The 22,028-nt window shown below is 53.8% G+C and overlaps 1 protein-coding gene across 2 annotated transcripts; it reads right to left on the reverse strand.

Annotated features, from left to right (window-relative positions):
• Positions 1-846: 846 nt before the first annotated feature.
• On the reverse strand, positions 847-21,886 carry LOC117438184 (ferrochelatase, mitochondrial-like). 2 transcript variants are annotated; one of them, XM_034073654.1, is made up of 11 exons: positions 21,809-21,885; positions 20,522-20,609; positions 19,082-19,198; positions 16,193-16,341; positions 13,439-13,573; positions 10,010-10,116; positions 7,104-7,202; positions 5,392-5,499; positions 3,633-3,797; positions 2,417-2,476; positions 847-1,071 (listed from the first exon to the last, which is right to left on the reverse strand). In XM_034073654.1, exons 1-11 carry the CDS (start codon positions 21,852-21,854, stop codon positions 937-939), a joined length of 1,209 nt encoding a protein of 402 aa, XP_033929545.1. In that variant the 5' UTR covers positions 21,855-21,885; the 3' UTR covers positions 847-936. The 2 variants fall into 2 exon arrangements, with proteins under 2 accessions (XP_033929545.1, XP_033929546.1); XM_034073655.1 differs by lacking the exon at positions 5,392-5,499 and having other exon boundaries at positions 21,809-21,886.
• Between the last annotated feature and the right edge of the window lie 142 nt (positions 21,887-22,028).

A 22,028-nucleotide genomic window follows, 5' to 3' on the forward strand; every position in this document is an offset into this window, starting at 1 on the left:
GGCTGGGAATGGGACAAATCCCATATGGAATGTGCTGGGATACAATAAAGGGTTTCTTGTGCTTTGGGATGCGATTCCCATAGGGAATAATGGGGATTGGAATGGGGGCGGGGGGAGGGTGTCGCATCCCTATTCCCATCCCATTCCCATCCCTATTCCCATCCCTTTCCCATCCCTATTCCCATCCCTATTCCCACCCCTATTCCCATCCCTATTCCCATCCCTATTCCCACCCCTATTCCCATCCCTATTCCCACCCCTATTCCCATCCCTATTCCCATCCCTATTCCCATCCCATTCCCATCCCTATTCCCACCCCTATTCCCATCCCTATTCCCATCCCTATTCCCACCCCTATTCCCATCCCATTCCCATCCCTATTCCCATCCCTATTCCCATCCCTATTCCCATCCCTATTCCCATCCCATTCCCATCCCTATTCCCACCCCTATTCCCATCCCTATTCCCATCCCTATTCCCATCCCTATTCCCACCCCTATTCCCATCCCTATTCCCATCCCATTCCCATCCCTATTCCCATCCCTATTCCCATCCCTATTCCCATCCCTATTCCCACCCCTATTCCCATCCCATTCCCATCCCATTCCCATCCCATTCCCATCCCATTCCCTATATCCCATCCCCTATATCCCATATCCCAAAGGAAAACCCATAGGATCCAACAACTTCGGAAGCATCTTTATTCCCTGGAAGCCCCATTCCCATAGGACAGACCCCATAGGATCCCACTGATCCCATAGGATCCCACTGTTCCCATAGGATCCCAGTGTTCCCATAGGATCCCACTGTTCCCATAGGATCCCAGTGTTCCCATAGGATCCCACTGATCCCATAGGATCCCACTGTTCCCATAGGATCCCACTGATCCCATAGGATCCCACTGATCCCATAGGATCCCATAGGGTCCCTATAGGATCATGGGGCCTGGCTCCGGAAGAAGGCTCTGGTCTCCTTGCATATGGGGTTGACGCACATAGGGCAGCATAGGGGGAACTGACGGGAATGGGATTCCCGACATTCCAGGTGGGATCGAACCAGCTGGGCCAGGGCCTGGCAATGGGAATGGGAATGGATCCTATATCCCATTCCCTATATCCCGTTCCCTATATCCCATTCCCTATATCCCATTCCCTATATCCCATTCCCTATATCCCATTCCCTATATCCCATAACCCTTCCCATCCCATCCCCTATATCCCATTCCCTATATCCCATTCCCTTCCCATCCCATTCCCTATATCCCATTCCCTATATCCCATTCCCTATATCCCATTCCCTATATCCCATTCCCTTCCCATCCCATTCCCTATATCCCATTCCCTATATCCCATTCCCTTCCCATCCCATTCCCTTCCCATCCCATTCCCTACATCCCATTCCCTATATCCCATTCCCTATATCCCATTCCCTATATCCCATTCCCTTCCCATCCCATTCCCTATATCCCATTCCCTTCCCATCCCATTCCCTATATCCCATTCCCTATATCCCATTCCCTTCCCATCCCATCCCCTATATCCCATTCCCTATATCCCATTCCCTATATCCCATTCCCTTCCCATCCCATTCCCTATATCCCATTCCCTATATCCCATTCCCTTCCCATCCCATTCCCTATATCCCATTCCCTATATCCCATTCCCTATATCCCATTCCCTACATCCCATTCCCTATATCCCATTCCCTATATCCCATTCCCTTTATCCCATTCCCTATATCCCATTCCCTATATCCCATTCCCTTCCCATCCCATTCCCTTCCCATCCCATTCCCTATATCCCATTCCCTATATCCCATTCCCTTCCCATCCCATTCCCTATATCCCATTCCCTATATCCCATCCCCTATATCCCATTCCCTATATCCCATTCCCTTCCCATCCCATTCCCTACATCCCATTCCCTATATCCCATTCCCTATATCCCATTCCCTACATCCCATTCCCTACATCCCATTCCCTATATCCCATTCCCTTCCCATCCCATTCTCTACATCCCATTCCCTATATCCCATTCCCTATATCCCATTCCCTATATCCCATTCCCTATATCCCATTCCCTTCCCATCCCATTCCCTATATCCCATTCCCTATATCCCATCCCCTATATCCCATTCCCTTCCCATCCCATTCCCTATATCCCATTCCCTATATCCCATTCCCTATATTAGTAGTATAGGGATACTACGAGGTTGGGAATAGGGGATGGGAATGGGAAGAGTCAATGGGATTCCAGAGGTTGGGAATAGGGGATGGGAATGGGAAGAGTCAATGGGATTCCCGAGGTTGGGAATAGGGGATGGGAATGGGAAGGGTCAATGGGAATAGGGGATGGGAATGGGAAGGGTCAATGGGATTCCAGAGGTTGGGAATAGGGGATGGGAATGGGGTCGGTACCTGGGAGAACAGGGGGCTGCCATTGAGGGAGGCTGCGCGGCGGAGCCGGTCCAGGCCACACTGGGGGTGAAATGGGTAAACTGGGATGAACTGGGATGGACTGGGATGGACTGGGATGGACTGGGATAAACTGGGATGAACTGGGATGAACTGGGATGGACTGGGAGGGAACTGGGATGGAATGGGGTAAAATAGGGATAGAATGGGATAAAACCATGGATACTATAGGGATACTATAGGGATACTATAGGGATACTATAGGGATACTATAGGGATGCTATAGGGATACTATAGGGATACCATAGGGATACTATAGGGATACTATAGGGATACTATAGGGATACTATAGGGATACTATAGAGATACCATAGGGATACTATAGGGATACTATAGGGATACCATAGGGATACCCTAGAGGACACCATAAGGACACCATAGGGATACCATAGGGCTACTATAGGGATACTGTAGGGATACTATAGGGACCCCATAGGGACACCATAGGGATACTATAGGGATACTATAGGGACCCCATAGGGACACCATAGTGACACCATAGGGATACTATAGGGATACCATAGGGACACCATAGGGATATTATAGGGATACCATAGGGATACCATAGGGATACTATTGGGACACCATAGGGACACCATATGGACCCCATAGGGATACTATAGGGATACCATAGGGATACCATAGGGACACCATAGAGACACCATAGGGATACTATAGGGACACCATAGGGATACTATAGGGATATTATAGGGATACTATAGGGACACCAAAGGGACACCATAGGGACGTCATAGGGATACCATAGGGATACCGTAGGGATACTATAGGGACCCCATAGGGATACTATAGGGATACTATACGGATACTATAGGGACACCATAGGGACACCATAGGGATACTATAGGGATACCATAGGGACACCATAGGGACCCCATAGGGACACCATAGGGACACCATAGGGATACTATAGGGACCCCATAGGGATACTATAGGGATACTATAGGGATACTATAGGAACCCCAAAGGTATACTATAGGGATACCATAGGGATACTATAGGGATACTACAGGGACACTATAGGGACACCATAAGGATACTATAGGGATACTATAGGGACCCCATACGGATACTATAGGGACCCCATAGTGACCCCATAGCACACCCCATCCCCATAGGATCCCATAGGTTCCCCCCTCACCTCCTTGGCCAAGTTCTGCCCATACTCAATGTCCAGCTCATAGAGGGTCTCAATGTGGTCACTGGTGAAGGCAACTGGGACCAGTAGCAGGTGCCGGTGACCAGACTGGGCCAGGCCCCTAATGGCAGCTGCGGTGCCAGGGCCCAGCCAGGGCATGGGGCCGACCTATAGGGCAATGGGGACATATGGGGCTGGGTATGGGGCTATGGGGTTATGGGGTTTATAGGGGCTATGGGGTTATGGGGGCTATGGGGCTATGGGGCTATGGGGATATGGGGCTATGGGGCTATGGGGATATGGGGATATGGGGATATGGGGCTATGGGGTATGGGGATATGGGGTTATGGGGCTATGGGGCTATGGGGTTATGGGGGCTATGGGGCTATGGGGCTATGGGGTATGGGGATATGGGGCTATGGGGTTATGGGGATATGGGGCTATGGGGGTATGGGGGTATGGGGGCTATGGGGCTATGGGGCTATGGGGCTATGGGGCTATGGGGGCTATGGGGCTATGGGGCTATGGGGCTATGGGGCTATGGGGCTATGGGGATATGGGGCTATGGGGTTATGGGGCTATGGGGCTATGGGGATATGGGGGCTATGGGGTTATGGGGCTATGGGGGTTATAGGGGATATGGGGTTATGGGGATATGGGGCTATGGGGCTATGGGGCTATGGGGCTATGGGGTATGGGGATATGGGGCTATGGGGTTATGGGGTTATGGGGTATGGGGTATGGGGATATGGGGCTATGGTGCTATGGGGCTATGGGGATATGGGGATATGGGGCTATGGGGATATGGGGGTATGGGGGTATGGGGCTATGGGGCTATGGGGCTATGGGGATATGGGGCTATGGGGATATGGGGGTATGGGGGTATGGGGGCTATGGGGCTATGGGGCTATGGGGGTATGGGGCTATGGGGTTATGGGGCTATGGGGATATGGGGTTATGGGGCTATGGGGATATGGGGCTATGGGATTATGGGGCTATGGGGCTATGGGGCTATGGGGATATGGGGGATATAGGGGTTATGGGGCTATGGGGCTATGGGGCTATGGGGCTATGGGGGTATGGGGGTATGGGGTTATGGGGTTATGGGGCTATGGGGCTATGGGGGTATAGGGGCTATGGGGTTATGGGGTTATGGGGCTATGGGGTTATGGGGGCTATGGGGCAGGGGCCAAAGAGGAGAGAGGTGCCATAACCAGTACTGTTCCCAAACCCAGCCCCATAACCAGCCCCATAACCAACCCCATAACCAGCCCCATAACCAGCCCCATAACCAGCCCCATAGCTAACCCCATAGCTGCCCCATAACCAGCCCCATAACCAGCCCCATAGCTAACCCCATAGCTGCCCCATAACCAGCCCCACAGCCAGCCCCATAACCAGCCCCATAACCAGCCCCATAGCTGCCCCATAGCTACCCCATAGACACCCATAGACACCCCATAGACACCCCATAGACACCCCATAGACACCCATAGACACCCCATAGACACCCCATAGACACCCCATAGCTGCCCCATAGACACCCCATAGACATCCATAGACACCCCATAGCTGCCCCATAGACACCCATAGACACCCCATAGCTGCCCCATAGCTGCCCCATAGCTGCCCCATAGCTGCCCCATAGACACCCCATAGACACCCATAGACACCCCATAGCTGCCCCATAGCTGCCCCATAGCTGCCCCATAGACACCCCATAGACACCCATAGACACCCCATAGCTGCCCCATAGCTGTACCTTGCTCTGCCACACCAGCCTATAGGGGTTGCTGTACTTGAGCTTCTCCATCACCCCCTGGACTGTGGCCCCAACCTCTTGGGGGTAGGGATCCCCCCTGTTCACTGCCTGCAATGGGTGTGGGGCAGCCCCATAGACACTTATGGGGCAGCCCCATAGATAGAGACATGTGGGGCAGCCCCATAGACACTTATGGGGTGAGACCCATAGACACTTATGGGGCAGCCCCATAGATAGAGACATGTGGGGCAGCCCCATAGACACATGTGGGGCAGCCCCATAGATACATATGGGGTGAGACCCATAGACACTTATGGGGCAGCCCCATAGAGACATATGGGGTGAGACCCATAGAGACATATGGGGTGAGACCCATAGAGACATATGGGGCAGCCCCATAGAGACATATGGGGTGAGACCCATAGAGACATATGGGGTGAGCCCCATAGAGACATATGGGGTGAGATCCATAGAGACATATGGGGTGAGACCCATAGACACTTATGGGGTGAGACCCATAGATAGAGACATGTGGGGCAGCCCCATAGACACTTATGGGGTGAGACCCATAGATACATATGGGGTGAGACACATAGATACATATGGGGTGAGACCCATAGATACATATGGGGTGAGCCCCATAGATACATATGGGGTGAGACCCATAGACACATATGGGGTGAGACCCATAGAGACATATGGGGTGAGATCCATAGAGACATATGGGGTGAGACCCATAGAGACATGTGGGGTGAGACCCATAGACACTTATGGGGCAGCCCCATAGACACATATGGGGTGAGACCCATAGAGACATATGGGGTGAGACCCATAGAGACATATGGGGCAGCCCCATAGAGACATGTGGGGTGAGCCCCATAGACACATATGGGGTGAGCCCCATAGATACATATGGGGTGTGGGGTCAGCCCCATAGATACACATATATAGGATGTGGGGCCAGCCCCATAGATCCCCATATATGGGCTATGGGGTGTTCGCTATGGGGCAGCCCCATAGATACACATATATGGGCTATGGGGCAGTCGCTATGGGGCAGCCCCATAGATACCCATATATGGGGCAGTCGCTATGGGGCAGCCCCATAGATACCCATATATAGGATATGGGGCAGTCGCTATGGGGCAGCCCCATAGATACCCATATATAGGCTATGGGGCAGTCGCTATGGGGCAGCCCCATAGACACCCATATATGGGGCAGTCGCTATGGGGCAGCCCCATAGATCCCCATATATAGGCTATGGGGCAGTCGCTATGGGGCAGCCCCATAGATCCCCATATATGGGCTATGGGGCAGTCGCTATGGGGCAGCCCCATAGATCCCCATATATGGGCTATGGGGCAGTCGCTATGGGGCAGCCCCATAAGTACCCATATATGGGCTATGGGGCAGTCGCTATGGGGCAGCCCCATAAGTACTCACACACATGTATGATATGGGGCAGCCCCATAGATACCCATACATAGGCTATGGGGCAGTCGCTATGGGGCAGCCCCATAAGTACCCATATATGGGCTATGGGGCAGTCGCTATGGGGCAGCCCCATAAGTACTCACACACATGTATGATATGGGGCAGCCCCATAGATACCCATACATAGGCTATGGGGCAGTCGCTATGGGGCAGCCCCATAGATCCCCATATAGGCTATGGGGCAGTCGCTATGGGGCAGCCCCATAAGTACTCACAGCCATAGGCAGTGAATGGGCCGAGAACAGGATGACGACATCGTCCCTTGTATCCAATGGGAACTGCTCCAGTTCCTTCTGGATGTGGTCACTGAAGCACTGGGAGAGACAGGAACATACTGGTTTATACTGGTTTATACTGGTTTATACTGGTTTATACTGGGAGCACTGGGGGGGTCATACTGGGTATACTGGGAGCACTGGGAGGGTCATACTGGTTATACTGGGAGCACTGGGAGGGTCATACTGGGAGCACTGGGAGGGGTCATACTGGTTATACTGGGAGCACTGGGAGGGGTCAGACTGGTTATACTGGGAGCACTGGGAGGGTCATACTGGTTATACTGGGAGCACTGGGAGGGTCATACTGGTTATACTGGGAGCACTGGGAGGGGTCATACTGGGGATACTGGGAGCACTGGGATGGGTCATACTGGGGATACTGGGAGCACTGGGAGGGGTCATACTGGGGATACTGGGAGCACTGGGATGGGTCATACTGGTTATACTGGGAGCACTGGGATGGGTCATACTGGTTATACTGGGAGCACTGGGATGGGTCATACTGGGAACACTGGGAGGGTCATACTGGTTATACTGGGAGCACTGGGATGGGTCAGACTGGGTATACTGGGAGCACTGGGATGGGCTCATACTGGTTATACTGGGAGCACTGGGATGGGTCATACTGGTTATACTGGGAGCACTGGGAGGGTCATACTGGGAGCACTGGGATGGGTCATACTGGTTATACTGGGAGCACTGGGATGGGTCATACTGGGAATACTGGGAGCACTGGGATGGGTCATACTGGGGATACTGGGAGCACTGGGAGGGGTCAGACTGGGGATACTGGGAGCACTGGGATGGGTCATACTGGGTATACTGGGAGCACTGGGATGGGTCATACTGGGAGCACTGGGAGGGGTCATACTGGGTATACTGGGAGCACTGGGATGGGTCATACTGGGGATACTGGGAGCACTGGGATGGGTCATACTGGGAGCACTGGGAGGGGTCATACTGGGTATACTGGGAGCACTGGGATGGGTCATACTGGGGATACTGGGAGCACTGGGATGGGTCATACTGGGAGCACTGGGAGCACTGGGATGGGTCATACTGGTTATACTGGGAGCACTGGGATGGGTCATACTGGTTATACTGGGAGCACTGGGAGGGTTATACTGGTTTATACTGGGAGCACTGGGAGGGTCATACTGGGAGCACTGGGAGGGTCATACTGGGGATACTGGGAGCACTGGGATGGGTCATACTGGGAGCACTGGGAGGGTCATACTGGGTATACTGGGAGCACTGGGAGGGGTCATACTGGTTATACTGGGAGCACTGGGAGGGTCATACTGGGAGCACTGGGATGGGTCATACTGGTTTATACTGGGAGCACTGGGATGGGTCATACTGGGGATACTGGGAGCACTGGGATGGGTCATACTGGGAGCACTGGGATGGGTCATACTGGGAGCACTGGGATGGGTCATACTGGTTATACTGGGAGCACTGGGAGGGTCATACTGGTTATACAGGGAGCACTGGGATGGGTCATACTGGGAGCACTGGGATGGGTCATACTGGGGATACTGGGAGCACTGGGAGCACTGGGATGGGTCATACTGGGGATACTGGGAGCACTGGGATGGGTCATACTGGTTATACTGGGAGCACTGGGATGGGTCATACTGGTTATACTGGGAGCACTGGGAGGGTCATACTGGGAGCACTGGGATGGGTCATACTGGTTATACTGGGAGCACTGGGATGGGTCATACTGGGGATACTGGGAGCACTGGGATGGGTCATACTGGGTATACTGGGAGCACTGGGATGGGTCATACTGGTTATACTGGGAGCACTGGGAGGGTCATACTGGGAGCACTGGGATGGGTCATACTGGGTATACTGGGAGCACTGGGAGGGGTCATACTGGTTATACTGGGAGCACTGGGAGGGGTTATACTGGGAGCACTGGGAGGGTCATACTGGGAGCACTGGGAGGGTCATACTGGTTATACTGGGAGCACTGGGATGGGTCATACTGGTTATACTGGGAGCACTGGGATGGGTCATACTGGGGATACTGGGAGCACTGGGAGGGGTCATACTGGGGATACTGGGAGCAATGGGATGGGTCATACTGGGAGCACTGGGAGGGTCATACTGGTTATACTGGGAGCACTGGGATGGGTCAGACTGGGGATACTGGGAGCACTGGGAGGGGTCATACTGGGGATACTGGGAGCACTGGGATGGGTCATACTGGGAGCACTGGGATGGGTCATACTGGTTATACTGGGAGCACTGGGATGGGTCATACTGGGAGCACTGGGATGGGTCATACTGGTTATACTGGGAGCACTGGGAGGGTCATACTGGGGATACTGGGAGCACTGGGATGGGTCATAATGGGGATACTGGGAGCACTGGGAGGGGTCATACTGGGGATACTGGGAGCACTGGGAGGGTCATACTGGTTATACTGGGAGCACTGGGATGGGTCATACTGGTTATACTGGGAGCACTGGGATGGGTCATACTGGTTATACTGGGAGCACTGGGAGGGTCATAATGGGGATACTGGGAGCACTGGGAGGGTCATACTGGGAGCACTGGGAGGGTCATACTGGTTATACTGGGAGCACTGGGAGGGTCATACTGGTTATACTGGGAGCACTGGGAGGGGTCATAATGGGGATACTGGGAGGACTGGGATGGGTCATACTGGGAGCACTGGGAGGGTCATACTGGTTATACTGGGAGCACTGGGAGGGTCATACTGGTAGCACTGGGAGGGTCATACTGGTTATACTGGGAGCACTGGGAGGGTCATACTGGTTATACTGGGAGCACTGGGATGGGCTCCCAGTGCTCCCAGTGCTCCCAGTTACCTGCAGCAATAGGGGATGTGTTGGCCAGCGGTCAATGATGCTCCACTTCATCCTGGGCTGGATCCCATTGTCCCTATAGTACCTATAGATGGCGTTGAGGCTGCTGCCTATGGGGCAGAGGTTAGGGGTCAGCCCCATAGATCCCACTTATGGGGCAGCCCCATAGATCCCACTTATGGGGCAGCCCCATAGATCCCACTTATGGGGCAGAGCTTATGGGTCAGCCCCATAGATCCCACTTATGGGGCAGCCCCATAGATCCCACTTATGGGGCAGAGGTTAGGGGTCAGCCCCATAGATGCCACTTATGGGGCAGCCCCATAGATCCCACTTATGGGGCAGCCCCATAGATGCCACTTATGGGTCAGCCCCATAGATCCCACTTATGGGGCAGAGGTTAGGGGTCAGCCCCATAGATCCCACTTATGGGGCAGCCCCATAGATCCCACTTATGGGGCAGAGGTTATGGGTCAGCCCCATAGATCCCACTTATGGCTCAGCCCCATAGATCCCACTTATGGGGCAGGGGTTATGGGTCAGCCCCATAGATCCCACTTATGGGTCAGCCCCATAGATCCCACTTGTGGGGCAGAGCTTATGGGTCAGCCCCATAGATCCCACTTATGGGTCAGCCCCATAGATCCCACTTATGGGGCAGCCCCATAGATCCCACTTATGGGGCAGCCCCATAGATCCCACTTATGGCTCAGCCCCATAGATCCCACTTATGGGGCAGAGGTTAGGGGTCAGCCCCATAGATCCCACTTATGGGGCAGCCCCATAGATCCCACTTATGGGGCAGGGGTTATGGGTCAGCCCCATAGATCCCACTTATGGGGCAGCCCCATAGATCCCACTTATGGGTCAGCCCCATAGATCCCACTTATGGGGCAGGGGTTATGGGTCAGCCCCATAGATCCCACTTATGGGTCAGCCCCATAGATCCCACTTATGGGGCAGCCCCATAGATCCCACTTATGGGGCAGGGGTTATGGGTCAGCCCCATAGATCCCACTTATGGGGCAGAGGTTAGGGGTCAGCCCCATAGATCCCACTTATGGGGCAGAGGTTATGGGTCAGCCCCATAGATCCCACTTATGGGGCAGAGCTTATGGGTCAGCCCCATAGATCCCACTTATGGGGCAGAGCTTATGGGTCAGCCCCATAGATCCCACTTATGGGTCAGCCCCATAGATCCCACTTATGGGGCAGAGGTTAGGGGTCAGCCCCATAGATCCCACTTATGGGTCAGCCCCATAGATCCCACTTATGGGTCAGCCCCATAGATCCCACTTATGGGGCAGAGCTTATGGGTCAGCCCCATAGATCCCACTTATGGGGCAGAGCTTATGGGTCAGCCCCATAGATCCCACTTATGGGTCAGCCCCATAGATCCCACTTATGGGGCAGAGGTTAGGGGTCAGCCCCATAGATCCCACTTATGGGGCAGCCCCATTGATCCCACTTATGGGGCAGGGGTTATGGGTCAGCCCCATAGATCCCACTTATGGGTCAGCCCCATAGATCCCACTTATGGGTCAGCCCCATAGATCCCACTTATGGGGCAGGGCTTGGGGTCAGCCCCATAGATCCCACTTATGGGGCAGAGGTTATGGGTCAGCCCCATAGATCCCACTTATGGGGCAGGGGTTATGGGTCAGCCCCATAGATCCCACTTATGGGTCAGCCCCATAGATCCCACTTATGGGGCAGAGGTTAGGGGTCAGCCCCATAGATCCCACTTATGGGGCAGAGGTTACGGGTCAGCCCCATAGATCCCACTTATGGGGCAGCCCCATAGATCCCACTTATGGGGTAGAGGTTATGGGTCAGCCCCATAGATCCCACTTATGGGTCAGCCCCACAGATCCCACTTATGGGTCAGCCCCACAGATCCCACTTATGGGGCAGCCCCATAGATGCCACTTATGGGGCAGCCCCATAGATCCCACTTATGGGGCAGCCCCATAGATCCCACTTGTGGGGCAGCCCCATAGATCCCACTTATGGGGCAGCCCCATAGATCTCACTTATGGGGCAGCCCCATAGATGCCACTTATGGGTCAGCCCCATAGATACCACTTATGGGGCAGCCCCATAGATCCCACTTATGGGGCAGAGGTTAGGGGTCAGCCCCATAGATCCCACTTATGGGGCAGCCCCATAGATCCCACTTATGGGGCAGCCCCATAGATCCCACTTATGGGGCAGAGGTTAGGGGTCAGCCCCATAGATCCCACTTATGGGGCAGCCCCATAGATCCCACTTATGGGGCAGGGGTTATGGGTCAGCCCCATAGATCCCACTTATGGGGCAGAGGTTAGGGGTCAGCCCCATAGATCCCACTTATGGGGCAGAGGTTATGGGTCAGCCCCATAGATCCCACTTATGGGGCAGAGCTTATGGGTCAGCCCCATAGATCCCACTTATGGGGCAGAGCTTATGGGTCAGCCCCATAGATCCCACTTATGGGTCAGCCCCATAGATCCCACTTATGGGGCAGAGGTTAGGGGTCAGCCCCATAGATCCCACTTATGGGTCAGCCCCATAGATCCCACTTATGGGGCAGCCCCATAGATCCCACTTATGGGGCAGAGCTTATGGGTCAGCCCCATAGATCCCACTTATGGGGCAGAGCTTATGGGTCAGCCCCATAGATCCCACTTATGGGTCAGCCCCATAGATCCCACTTATGGGGCAGAGGTTAGGGGTCAGCCCCATAGATCCCACTTATGGGGCAGCCCCATTGATCCCACTTATGGGGCAGGGGTTATGGGTCAGCCCCATAGATCCCACTTATGGGTCAGCCCCATAGATCCCACTTATGGGGCAGAGGTTAGGGGTCAGCCCCACAGATCCCACTTATGGGTCAGCCCCATAGATCCCACTTATGGGGCAGAGGTTAGGGGTCAGCCCCATAGATCCCACTTATGGGGCAGGGGTTATGGGTCAGCCCCATAGATCCCACTTATGGGGCAGAGGTTATGGGTCAGCCCCATAGATCCCACTTATGGGTCAGCCCCATAGATCCCACTTATGGGGCAGGGCTTGGGGTCAGCCCCATAGATCCCACTTATGGGGCAGAGGTTATGGGTCAGCCCCATAGATCCCACTTATGGGGCAGGGGTTATGGGTCAGCCCCATAGATCCCACTTATGGGTCAGCCCCATAGATCCCACTTATGGGGCAGAGGTTAGGGGTCAGCCCCATAGATCCCACTTATGGGGCAGAGGTTATGGGTCAGCCCCATCGATCCCACTTATGGGGCAGCCCCATAGATCCCACTTATGGGGCAGGGGTTATAGGTCAGCCCCATAGATCCCACTTATGGGTCAGCCCCATAGATCCCACTTATGGGTCAGCCCCATAGATCCCACTTATGGGTCAGCCCCATAGATCCCACTTATGGGGCAGCCCCATAGATCTCACCAGTAGTGGAGCAGCTGTACTGGGGATACTGGGAGAAGGCAATGGCGCGTTCGATGCCGTCCTGCTCCATGGCCCCTATGGCCTCCTCGGTTAGGGGGTGAGCATAGCGGAAGCCTATGTAGTACTTATGGGGCGCTATGGGGCAGAGAACACAATGGGGGTCAATGGGTTATGGGGCTGGTTATAGGGCTGGTTATGGGGCTGGTCATTGTCTTCTTTAGTATCCCAAAGCCCCATAGCCCCTTAGCCCCATAGCCCTGCAGCCCAATAGCCCCATAGCCCCCATATACCCCATAGCCCCATAGCCCTATAGCCCCATAGCCCCCATAGCCCCCATAGCCCCATAGCCCCCATAGCCCCATAGCCCCATAGCCCCCATAGCCCCATAACTCCACAGCCCCATAGCCCCATAGCCCCCATAGCCCCATAGTCCCATAGCCCCATAGTCCCATAGCCCCATAGACCCCATAGCCCCATACCCCCATAGCCCTGCCCCATAGCCCCATAGACCCACTGCCCCATAGCCCCATAGCCCCCATAGCCCCCATAGCCCCATAGCCCCATAGACCCACAGCCCCATAGCCCCATAGCCCCATAGCCCCATAGCCCCCATAGCCCCATAGCCCCATAGACCCATAGCCCCATAGCCCCATAACTCCATATCCCCATAGCCCCATAGCCCCACAGCCCCATAGCCCCATAGCCCCATAGCCCCATAGCCCCATAGCCCCATAGCCCCATAGCCCCCATAGCCCTATAGCCCTGCCAATAATATGGGTTATGGGGCACTATGGGGCAGGGTTAGGGGGTGTCAATACTATGGGTTGGGGGTCGCTATGGGGCAGGTTCATAGCATCCTATAGGATGGGGTTTGGGTACCCCAGGACCCCCAAGTGATGCATCCCCTATAGGAGCCCCATAAGTGCCCCAGCCCCATAGCAGGTTCAGGCCCCATAGGGTGTTATCTAGGGCAGGGCCCCATAGGAGCTGGGCCCCATAGGGTGTTATCTGTGGGGCCCAGTGTGGGGCTGAGCCCCATAGATGCTCCCACCCCATAGCTGGGCCCTGTTATCAGCCAGCCCCATAATGGGGCCTCCTGCCCCATATCTTGTGGGGCAGGCAACGGTTATGGGGCCTGGTCCCTGCTGGTGGGGCTGGACCCATAGAATAGGGGTAAAGAGGGACCTATAGGGCAGGGGGGTATAGAGGGACCTATAGGGCAGGGGGGTATAGAGGGACCTATAGGGCAGGGGGACAGAGGGACCTATAGGGCAGGGGGGTAAAGAGGGACCTATAGGGCAGGGGGGACAAAGGGACCTATAGGGCAGGGGGGATAGAGGGACCTATAGGGCAGGGGGGTAAAGAGGGACCTATAGGGCAGGGGGGTAAAGAGGGACCTATAGGGCAGGGATGCAGGCAGGGGTATAGGGGTACAGGCAGAGGTACAGAGGTACAAGCAGATGTACAGTCAGAGCTACAGGCAGAGCTACAGGCAGAAGTATAGGCAGAGGTACATGGTATAGGGGTAAGAGGTATAGGGTACAGAGGTACAGAGGTACATGGTACAGGGGTACAGCTACAGTCATAGGTACAGTCATAGGTAGAGATACAGTCAGAGGTACAGTCAGAGCTACAATCATAGGTACAATCATAGGTACAGTCATAGGTATAGGCAGAGGTACGGGCAGAGGTACAGGAGTACAGAGGTACATGGTACAGCTACAGTCAGAGGGTTAGGGTACAGTCAGAGGTACATGGTACAGGCAGAGGCACAGTCAGAGCTACAGTCATAGGTACAGTCATAGATACAGGTGCAGTCAGAGGTACATGGTACAGAGGCACAGGTACAGTCATAGGTAGAGGTACAGTAAGAGGTACAGGCAGAGGTACATGATACAGGCAAAGCTACATCATCCAGTTAGAGGCACAGCTACAGCCACAGCTACAGTCATAGGTACAGAGGTACATGATACAGGTACAGTCAGAGCTACAGCCATAGGTACAGGTATAGTCAGAGCTACAGATACAGGTACAGTCATAGGTACAGCTACAGTCATAGGTACAGTCATAGGTACAGGAGTACAGAGGTACATGGTAGAGTCAGAGCTACAGTCAGAGGCACAAATACAGGTACAGTCAAAGGTACAGGTACAAGCAGAGGCACAGTCAGAGCTACAGTCATAGGTACAGTCATAGGTACACTCAGAGGTACAGTCAGAGGTACATAGTACAGAGGTACATGATACAGCTACAGTCAGAGGCACAGCTACAGCCATAGGTACAGCTACAGTCATAGGTACAGTCAGAGGTACAGTCATAGGTATAGGAGTACAGAGGTACATGATACAGTCATAGGCACAGGTACAGCCACAGCTACAGCCATAGGTACAGTCATAGGTACAGAGGTACAGGTACAGTCACAGGTACAGCTACAGCCATAGGCAGGTACAGTCATAGGTACAGGTGCAGGTACAGGTTACAGCTACAGTCAGAGCTACAGATACAGGTACAGTCAGTAGTACAGGTACAGTCAAAGGTACAGTCAGAGCTACAGTGAGAGCTACAGTCATAGGTACAGTCAGAGGTACAGTCATAGGTATAGGAGTACAGAGGTACATGATACAGTCATAGGCACAGGTACAGCCACAGCTACAGCCATAGGCAGCTACAGTCAGAGGCACATGGTACAGTCATAGGTATAGGTACAGTCAGAGGTACAGGAGGTCATAGCTACAGCTACAGTCAGCCAGTTACCGCTCTCAGGACACATCCTGTCCAGCAGCTCCACCACAGCCTCTCCCTGCACCTCAGTCCAATGGCGGATGGGGGAGCCCCCCCCGATGCGCTGGTACTGCTGCTGCACCCTGGCGCTGCGCAGCCGGGACAGGCAGCGGGACAGACACCTATGGGGTAGGACCCATAGGGACACATTGGAGCCCATAGAGACACATTGGACCCATAGAGACACATTGGACCCCATAGAGACACATTGGACCCCATAGAACCCTATAGGACCCATAGAAACACATAGAGCCCCATAGAAACACATAGTACCCTATAACACCCATAGTACCCCATAGAACCCATAGAACCCTATAACTAACCATAGTACCCCATAGAACCCCATAGAACACCATAGAACCCATAGAAACCCATAGGACCCATAGAACACCATAGAATACCATAGAACCCATAGAAACCCCATAGAGCCCCATAGTACCCTATAGCACCCATAGCAAACCATAGTACCCATAGAACCCCATAGCAACCCATAGAACCCATATAAACACATTGTACCCCATAGAACACCATAGAAACACATTGTACCCCATAGAACCCATACAACACCATAGAACACCATAGGACCCATAGAAACACATAGAAACACATAGGACCCATAGAACACCATAGGACCCATACAACCCTATAACTAACCATAGTACCCCATAGAACCCCATAGAAGCCCATAGAACCCATAGCAACCCATAGGACCCCATAGGACCCATAGAGCCCCATAGGACCCCATAGAGTAATAGGGTTAATGTACAGGATGGGGGAGCCCCCCCCGATGCGCTGGTACCCATAGAGACACATAGAGACCCATAGAGACACATTGGACCCATAGAGACACATTGGACCCATAGAGACACATTGGACCCCATAGAGACACATTGGACCCCATAGAGACACATTGGAGCCCATAGAGACACATTGGACCCCATAGAGACACATTGGAGCCCATAGAGACACATTGGACCCATAGAGACACATTGGACCCATAGAGACACATTGGACCCCATAGAGACACATTGGACCCCATAGAGACACATTGGACCCCATAGAGACACATTGGACCCCATAGAGACACATTGGACCCATAGAGACACATTGGACCCATAGAGACACATTGGACCCCATAGAGACACATTGGACCCATAGAGACACATTGGACCCCATAGAACCCTATAGGACCCATAGAAACACATTGTACCCCATAGGAACACATAGAGACACATTGTACCCTATAGAACACATAGAAACACATTGTACCCCATAGGAACACATAGAGACACATTGTACCCCATAGCACCCATAGAAACACATTGTACCCCATATAGCACCCATAGAAACACATTGTACCCCATAGAACCCATAGAAACACATTGTACTCCATAGGACCCATAGAAACACATTGTACCCTATAGAACACATAGAAACACATTGTACCCTATAGAACACATAGAAACACATTGTACCCTATAGAACACATAGAAACACATTGTACCCTATAGCACCCATAGAAACCGCATAGAAACACATAGGACCCATAGAAACACATAATAACCCATAGAACTCCATAGAACCCTATAAGTAACCATAGTACTCCATAGAACCCCATAGAAAACCATAGCATCCACAGCACCCATAGCACCCCATAGAAACCCATAGAAATCCATAGAACCCATAGAACCCTATAACTAACCATAGTACCCCATAGAAACTCATAGAACCCCATAGAACACCATAGAACCCATAGGACCCATAGAAACCCATAGAACCCCATATCACCCCACAGCTGCCCCATAGCTGCCCCATAGACACCCCATAGACACCCCATAGCTGCCCCATATCACCCCATAGACACCCCATAGACACCCCATAGACACCCCATAGCAGCCCCATAGACACCCATAGACACCCCATAGACACCCCATAGCTGCCCCATATCACCCCATAGACACCCCATAGACACCCCATAGCTGTCCCATAGACACCCCATAGACACCCCATAGACACCCCATAGCTGCCCCATAGCTGCCCCATAGACACCCCATAGCTGTCCCATAGACACCCCATAGACACCCCATAGCTGCCCCATAGCTGCCCCACACCTGCCCCATAGACACCCCATAGACACCCCATAGCTGCCCCATAGACACCCCATAGACACCCCATAGCTGCCCCATAGACACCCCATAGACACCCCACAGCTGCCCCATAGCTGCCCCATAGACACCCCATAGACACCCCATAGACACCCCATAGCTGCCCCATAGACACCCCATAGACACCCCATAGACACCCCATAGACACCCATAGCAGCCCCATAGCTGCCCCATAGACACCCCATAGACACCCCATAGCTGCCCCATAGACACCCCATAGCTGCCCCATAGCTGCCCCATAGACACCCCATAGACACCCCATAGACACCCATAGACACCCCATAGACACCCCATAGCTGCCCCATAGACACCCCATAGCTGCCCCATAGCTGCCCCATAGCTGCCCCATAGACACCCCATAGCTGCCCCATAGACACCCCATAGACACCCCATAGCTGCCCCATAGCTGCCCCATAGACACCCCATAGCTGCCCCATAGACACCCCATAGACACCCCATAGACACCCCATAGACACCCCATAGCTACCCCATAGCTACCCCATAGCTGCCCCATAGACACCCCATAGACACCCCATAGCTGCCCCATAGACACCCCATAGACACCCCATAGACACCCCATAGACACCCCATAGACACCCCATAGCTGCCCCATAGCTGCCCCATAGCTGCCCCATAGCTGCCCCATAGACACCCCATAGCAGCCCCATAGCTGCCCCATAGCTGCCCCACATGTCACCTCTGTGCTGGCAGGGCCATGAGGTCCCTGTCCCGGAACAGCCTCAATAGGAAGTCCTGGACGTCCTCGAGCCGCTCGGGGCCTCCCATGTTCAACAGCAGGATCCCAGTCCTGGGGCTATGGGGCAGACACATAGAGACACATAGAGACCCCATAGGGAACCATAGAGACCCCATAGGGAACCATAGAGACCCATAGAGACCCCATAGAGACCCCATAGGGAACCATTGGGACCCATAGAGACACATAGAGACCCATAGAGACACATAGAGACACATAGAGACCCATAGAGACCCATAGAGACACATAGAGACCCATAGGGACCCATAGAGACCCCATAGGAACCCATAGGGAACCATAGAGACCCCATAGAGACACATAGAGACACATAGAGACCCATGTTCAACAGCAGGATCCCAGTCCTGGGGCTGCTATGGGGCAGACCCATAGGGACACATAGAGACCCCATAGAGACCATAGAGACCCATAGGGAACCATTGGGACCCATAGGAACCCATAGAGACACATAGAGACACATAGAGACCATAGAGACCCATAGCTGACCCATAGCGACTCACAGCAGCCCCATAGCAGACCCGCAGCAGCCCCATAGCAGCCCCATAACAGCCGCACAACAGCCCCACATCATCCCTGCCCCATAGCAGCCCCACAGCAACCCTATAGCAGCCCCATAGCAGCCCCATAGTGGCCCCATAGCAAACCCATATCAGACCCACAGCAGCCCCATTGCAGATCCATAGCAGATGCATATCAGACCCATAGCATCCCTGCCCCATAGCAGCCCCATAGAACCCCAATTGCAGCCCCATAGCATCCCTGCCCCACAGTATCCCTGCCCCATAGCAGCCTCATAGCAGCCCCATAGGAGCCCCATAGCAGATCCATATCAGACACATAGAAGCCCCATAGCAGATCCATAGCAGCCCCACAGCAGCCCCATAGCAGCCCCACATCATCCCTGCCCCATAGCAGCCCCATAGCAGATCAATAGCAGCCCCATAGCATCCCTGCCCCATAGCAGCCCCATAGCAGTCCTATAGTATCCCTGCCCCATAGCAGCCCTATAGAAGCCCAATAGCAGATCCATAGCAAATACACGGCAGCCCCATATCAGACCCATAGCAGACCCACAGCAGCCCCACAGCAAACCCATATCAGACCCATAGCAGCCCCATAGCAGATACACAGCAGCCCCACATCATCCCTGCCCCATAACAGCCCCACAGCAACCCTATAGCAGCCCCATAGTGGCCCCATAGCAAACCCATATCAGACCCACAGCAGCCCCATAGCAGCCCTATAACAGATACACAACAGCCCCATAGCAGCTGTGCCCCATAGCAGCCCTGCCCCATAGCAGCCCCATACCCAGCCCCATAACCAACCCCCCATCCCCCCATCAGTGTTGGCCCCACTCACGTTGCCTGTTCCCTGCTGTGGGTCTGGCAGCTCCTGGTCTGGGCCCTATAGGGCTGAGGGATCCTCAGGTACCTGCAGCTCTGGAGCACTGGGAGAGAGACCCATAGAGACCCATAGAGACCCACAGCTGCCCCATAGCTGCCCCATAGCTGCCCCATGGCTGCCCCATAGCTGCCCCATAGCTGCCCCATAGCAGCCCCATAGCTGCCCCATAGCTGCCCCATAGCTGCCCCATAGCTGCCCCATAGCTGCCCCATAGCAGCCCCATAGCTGCCCCATAGCTGCCCCATAGCAGCCCCATAGCTGCCCCATAGCTGCCCCATAGCTGCCCCATAGCAGCCCCATAGTTTCCCCATAGCAGCCCCATGGCTGCCCCATAGCTGCCCCATAGCTGTCCCATAGCTGCCCCATACCTGCCCCATAGCTGCCCTATAACCAGCCCCATAGCAGCCCCATAGCAGCCCCATAGCTCCCCATACTCCCCATAGCTGCCCCATAGCTGCCCCATGGCTGCCCCATAGCTGCCCCATAGCTGCCCCTCTGTGGGTACGGGTGTGCCTATGGCAGCCCTATAGTATCCCTAGTGCATCCCTATAGTGTCCCTATAGCACCCCTATGGTATCGCTATAGTATCCCTATCGCATTCCTATAGTATCCTTATAGCATCGCTACAGTGTTCCTATAGTATCCTTATAGTACCCTTATCTCTATAGCGTCCCTATAGTATCCTTATAGCATCCTATAGCACCCCTTAGCGTTCCTATAGTGTCCCTATAGCATCGCTACAGTGTTCCTATAGCATCTTTATAGTATCCCTATAGCACCCCTATAGTGTTCCTATAGTGTTCCTATAGTATCCCTATAGCTTCCCTATAGTATCCGTATGGCATTCCTATAGTGTCCTTATAGCATCGCTACAGGGTTCCTATAGTATCCCTATAATACCCTTATAGTATCCCTATAGCATTCCTATAGCATCCTTATAGTACCCTTATCTCTATAGCGTCCCTATAGTATCCTTATAGCATCTGTATAGCGTCCCTATAGTATCCTTATACCATCCTATAGCACCCCTATAGCGTTCCTATAGTGTCCCTATAGCTTCCCTATAGTATCCCTATGGCATTCCCGTCCCGTTCCCCTCAGTCCCATTCCCGTTCCCATTAATCCCATCCCCTATATCCCATATAACCCTATATCCCATCCCCTATATCCCTATATCCCTATATCCCATCCCCTATATCCCCTATATCCCCTATAGGGATCCCTATATCCCATCCCCCTCACCAGGCCGCACAGCCGCTGCCGCCGCCGCCATCTTGGCCGCCCGCATTCCCTCAGAGGCCTCAGGCCACGCCCCCCTCCCGTCAGCGAGGGGGCGGGGCCTATGGGAGGGGGCGTGGCTTAGAGGAGGGGGCGTGGCCTTGGGAAGGGCGTGGTCTATGGGAGGGGCGTGTCTTACAGAAGGGGGCGTGGCTTAGAGGATGGGTGTTGCTTAGTGAAGGGG

The sequence above is a fragment of the Melopsittacus undulatus genome (assembly GCF_012275295.1).
Source record: "Melopsittacus undulatus isolate bMelUnd1 chromosome W unlocalized genomic scaffold, bMelUnd1.mat.Z SUPER_W_unloc_1, whole genome shotgun sequence".
NCBI lineage: Eukaryota > Metazoa > Chordata > Aves > Psittaciformes > Psittaculidae > Melopsittacus > Melopsittacus undulatus.